Source organism: Rhinopithecus bieti, unplaced genomic scaffold (genome assembly GCF_001698545.2).
Source record: "Rhinopithecus bieti isolate Rb0 unplaced genomic scaffold, ASM169854v2 scaffold_6933, whole genome shotgun sequence".
NCBI lineage: Eukaryota > Metazoa > Chordata > Mammalia > Primates > Cercopithecidae > Rhinopithecus > Rhinopithecus bieti.
In genome coordinates this window covers 2,536,376-2,541,707 of record NW_016805426.1, presented here as the reverse complement: position 1 = coordinate 2,541,707, position 5,332 = coordinate 2,536,376, and the positions used below count along the sequence as shown (strand labels likewise).

General features: G+C 38.2%; 1 protein-coding gene across 1 annotated transcript in view; it reads left to right on the top strand.

Annotated features, from left to right (window-relative positions):
* Positions 1-4,541, top strand: part of KIN (Kin17 DNA and RNA binding protein) — a 38,936-nt gene extending 34,395 nt beyond the window's left edge. Inside the window, exons 12-13 of the mRNA XM_017872490.1 lie at positions 1-94; positions 3,808-4,541. The exon at positions 1-94 is cut by the window's left edge and continues 2 nt beyond it. Of these exons, the coding sequence (XP_017727979.1) occupies positions 1-94; positions 3,808-3,870 (157 nt within the window). The 3' untranslated portion in view covers positions 3,871-4,541. The remainder of the gene's footprint in view (positions 95-3,807) is intronic.
* The last annotated feature ends 791 nt before the right edge of the window (positions 4,542-5,332 follow it).

The following is a 5,332-nucleotide window of genomic DNA, read 5'->3' as shown; positions in this document are numbered from 1 at the left end:
AATTCTAGTTTTAAATGGAGGCTACAGAGGAAATGAAGGTACCCTTGAATCCATCAATGAGAAGACTTTTTCAGCTACTATCGTCATTGAAACTGTAAGTTTGTTTATACAAAGACAGAAATTTCAAAATGCTTTAAAAATGTGCCATAGTGTTTTTTAATTGGATTGTTCTTTATTTTAGAATTTGAGTTTTTTATTAGCCTTGTATCCTATTTGGAAATCTGTAAGCTTATTTTCTTTAATGACTGTGCCATTGCTAAAGTATTTTATTTTCTGATTACAAAAGAAATGTTACTCATGCTTAAAACCTGAAAAATATATTTTAATTTAATATAAATAAATAATTATAAAAATCATAATCTCCAAGCCCAACAATAAACCCCATTAATATTTTGGTCTGTTCCTTTCCAATCTTGGTGTTTATGAAAGTGTGTATAATAGGTACCGTTTGTATCCTTTTTTCCCCTCATATTGAATATAAAACTCAATTTGGCATAGTGAAGTTAGTGAGGGAAGTATAGTCATTGTCAAGAGGGAGGGAACCACAGAGGTCACCCACTTTTTTAAATATCTTCCCTTTTTTCATAAAGGATTTAAGGTAGCAGAGATCAATACAGTGATTTAAAGAATTCTGACATATAAATAAAGTTGGTTATTGACTTAGAACTGATATTTCACTGACAGGTCTGTGACTGAGGCCCGAGATATCTTCAGAAAGAAAGTTTCCTTTTAAAACTCTGAACTACTGCACTGCGTATCTTTGATGCTAAACAAAAGAATTTTTCATCTCCAGTACAGTCCGTTTTAGTATTTCTGGGGGAGCTTGGGAGTAATAGATCACTAAGAGAGTTTAATGAAAGTTTAGACTCTTCAAAACGTTGCACATAATTTGCTAAATTTTCTTTGTTCTTTTGGGGAGTTTATAAGACCCCTAAGCCCATGGGCCTGTTAGAGGATATGTGTCTAGGAAGGTTTTCTGGAAAAACCATTTAGGTCCTTATTTGAGAGAATTCTCATTTCAGTAAATCAAACTTTTCTTTTTTTTTTTTTCTTTCTGATCCTGACAATGCTAACCTAGAAACTGTTACTTGCTAACTGTTACTCACTAATGTAAACTAAGGGGAAAAAAGGGAAAAAGGACTCTTACTTGGCATTGAGGAACGTGTGAGTCTGACTAAATTAGCAGATTGAGTTTTAACAAAAAACTCTAAGATTTTCTCTGACTCTGTCAGCATAAAGCAATAGAAAATCCAGTATTTCCTTGACAACTTGCTTATCCTTCCCTGATTAATTTCTTTTTTTTTTTTTTTGCATGGATCATGCATGAAACTTACCTTATTAATTCCATAGCGCTATCAAATGCAGATCCTGTTTCATGTTTTCATCTCGGAAACACAAAACAACTGATCACTGTGGAGGCTATGTTGAGTCCATCTCGATCCCTTTGGTTTGCAGGTTGTGTCCATTCATCAAAAGCTAATTTCTCACCTGCTGCACTGTAGACCCAGTTTCATCTTCTGTACTGAGGTAGAACTTAGGAGCAAATCCACGTGAAAAGCCTTTCTGTTTGATTGCAAAGCAACATGTAGTTCTTTTAGAAGAGGGAATCTACCAGCTGGGCATGGTGGCTCAACCCTGTAACCCAGCACTTTGGGAGGCCAAGGGGGATGGATCACCTGAGGTCAGGAGTTCGACACCAGCCTGGCCAACATGGAGAAACCCCATCTCCACTAAAAATGCAAAAATTAGCTGGGCACAGTGGCAAATGCCTATAGTCCCAGCTCGGGAGACTGCGGCAGGAGAATCACTTGAACGTGGGAGACAGAGGTTGCCGTGAGCTGAGATTGTGCCACTTCGGCCTGGGTGACAGAGCGAGACTCCATCTCAAAAAAAAAAAGGGAATCTGTCTCCTAATTTTTTTTCTACTGTTCTTCAAGCTGTCCGCATTAAAAAAAAAAACAAAAAAAACTCTGTATGTGCATGTGTCGCCACTTGAACTTTGCAAGTGGTTATTTTTATGATTTCTGGCACCTTAAGTTTTCATGTCATTGGTAATGTTTGAAATTTATGCATATATTAAGCAGATTTTTAACACCTAATAAATTGTTCCTAAATAGCCTCTGCTTTTTAGCTATTTGCCCTATAAAACCCAAATGTCTGGCTCCCTTCTTATTCTCCAGATTTGTGGTTCTTATCAGAAAAATGCAATTGACCATAGAGCATTAAACACGATAATGAAAAATCCAACCTAGGTTATACTTTATCTGGGAACTTAATTCCTTTAAATATAATAATAATTTGTTGTTAAGGGAAGCAGTAAAAAAATGTTAAAATCTCAGTTCCAGGGTTAGGGTCATCATCATTGTCATCATCGTCGTCATCATCACATTATATTTTGCAAGGGAAAGGATTAACTGTCAAATTTTATTTTTATTTTATTTTATTTATTTATTTTCAAGACAGAGTCTCACTCTGTCTCCCAGGATGGAGTGCAATGGCACGATCTCATCTCTCTGCAGCCTCCGCCTCCAGGTTCAAGAAATTCTTCTGCTCCAGCCTCCCGAGTAGCTGGGATTACAGGCGTGTGCCACCACTCCCAGCTAATTTTTATATTTTTAGTAGAGATGGGGGTTTACCATGTCGGCCAGGCTGGTCTCAAACTCCTGACCTCAGGTAATCTACCCGCCTCGGCCTCCCAAAGTGCTGGGATTACAGACGTGAGCACTGTGCCCGACCCAACTCTCAAATTTTAAACAAAAGATTAAATAATAATTAGAGTTGAAAATTATTGAGCTCTCACTCATATTAAATTCCAGGTCTAGTCACTTTATATGAAATGACTCATTTATGTTTCCCAGCAACCCAATCATACACATATTACTATTATTTCCACTGGGAGATAATGGGGCAGAGAGACGAAACTGAAGGACGGAGAGGTTAAATCAATTGTTGAAAGTGAGATTTTAACTTGGGGAGTGTGGGTCCACAGCCCATATTCTCCGTGTTCCCAGGTTATATCCGCTTTAGTGATAGAAGATATCTTTCATTCATTAAGTTTTCCTCTTTCTCTTTTTGTTCGATATGAAAGAAGAAAATAAATTTAAAGTTGGACTCTTTTTATAATCTAGACCAGTGTAACTATCACAGCCAACCTCGACAAACATGTTTGAGTATCTGTAATGCTTACAAAATGATATTTCCTATAAAAAAAAGAAAACCCCACATGGACAATGGCACAAACATGGTAGAAGTTCACGTTTCACTCTAAAAACCCCCAATGGGTTTTTTTGATCAGGCAACTCTTTTCTAAGAGGTGATTTGTGACCCAGGGTCCTTCCAGTTAATGGCTCTACTGCCCTCACGTGGCATCTCCAGTTGCCATGTCTGTGTGCCTGGGGCAGGCAAAAGGAGCTTGGCCGATTGTGTTTCGGGGATAGCACGTTTGGACCGTCACTTCCGTTTGCTTCCATGGGCTTGGAGCTCCATGCATGGCCACAGCTAACCACAAGGGTGCTAGGAAATTAGCTCTTTATCCAGGAAGCAGAGGAGACACTGAACAGCTAGCGGGTTTCTGCCACAATATCTATTGATAATGTATGTCAGATGTCACAGAAGAAAAGACGGATTTTCTTAATGAGGATGCCATAGATTATTCTTAAAATTCATAGATGTATACAAATGTTAACTATCTTAATGATACTTTAGGGACGCAGAAAAGGCAAATTTGTATCCATAAGTATGGTGTCATTTTTTTGTCTTTTAGGAATGTGTGTTTTTAACCTTCTTTTGAATTATTTTAATTTGTAGGGCCCTTTAAAAGGACGCAGAGTGGAAGGAATTCAATATGAAGACTTTTCTAAACTCGCCTGAGTTTGAAAATGTGTTAACAATACATTAAAATCTTAAAGCATCAGATTGGTGTTCGCCAGGGCGTTATGAGACTCTACTGTGTTAGGGTATTCTTTTGTATTAAAAAACAGGGTTTTGAAAATATGACTGTATAGTTGTTCAGCTAAACTTTGAGAACAATTTAATTATGACTCATGAAGTATCAAAACCATGTAATTTTGTCCTTGTTATTTTGTTTCCTTTGTAATTTACTTGAAGAATTTATATCTTCATTAAAGAACGTTATTATAAAGTGTTTTATATATGACAATTTAGAATCATGTAATTGGAGGAAATCCTTCATACACTCTAAATTTATATTTTCAGTAGTAGAGTAGGAAAGTTGAACTACAAGTGTAATTGAATATTAAATGTAAAACTATAAATATAGAAGCAGCTTTATTGTGGTAATAATTCATATACCATACAGACCACTCATTTAAAATATACATACAATTCAGTGGTTTTAGTATTTTGCAGAGTTGTGCAACCATCACCACTGTCTGATTTTAAAACACTTTCATACCCCAAAATGAAGCCCTATAATAGTCAATTGCTATTTTTCCCCTCTGCCCTAGCCCTAGGCAGCCACTAATGTACTTTCTGTCTCTATGGATTTCCCTTTCTGGACATTTCTTTTTTTTTTTTTTTTTTTTTGAGACGGAGTCTCGCTCTGTCGCCCGGGCTGGAGTGCAGTGGCTAGTTCTCAGCTCACTGCAAGCTCCGCCTCCCGGGTTTACGCCATTCTCCTGCCTCAGCCTCCAAGTAGCTAGGACTACAGGCGCCCGCCACCGCGCCCGCCACCTCGCCCGGCTAGTTTTTTGTATTTTTTAGTAGAGACGGGGTTTCACCGTGTTAGCCAGGATGGTCTCGATCTCCTGACCTCGTGATCCGCCCGTCTCGGCCTCCCAAAGTGCTGGGATTACAGGCTTGAGCCACCGCGCCCGGCCTGGACATTTCTTATAAATGGAATCATATAATACATGATCTTTTATGACTGGCTTCTTACACTTAGCATCATGTTTTCAAGGTTTATCCATGTGGTAGCATGTAGGCCTGCTTCATTTGTTTTTGTGGCTGCGTAATATTCCACTGTATGGATGTACCGTATTTTGTTTATCCATTCGTCAGTTGATAAACATTTGGATTGTTTCTACTTTTTGGCTATTGTGAATAATGCTGCCATGATCATCCATTTACAGGATTTTATATGAACAGAAGCTTTTGATTCTGCCAAACTCTTCCAGAGCAGCTATACCATTTTACAGTCCCACCAGCAATGTTGAACTATAGAGTTTTATTTGTTTTTAATTTTTTTACTTTTAGAGACAGGGTCTCACTACGTTACCCAGGCTGCTCTCAAACTCCTGGGCTCAAGTGATCCTCCTGCCTCAGCCTCCCAAAGTGCTAGGATTGCAAGCGTGAGCCACGGCACCCTGCCTAA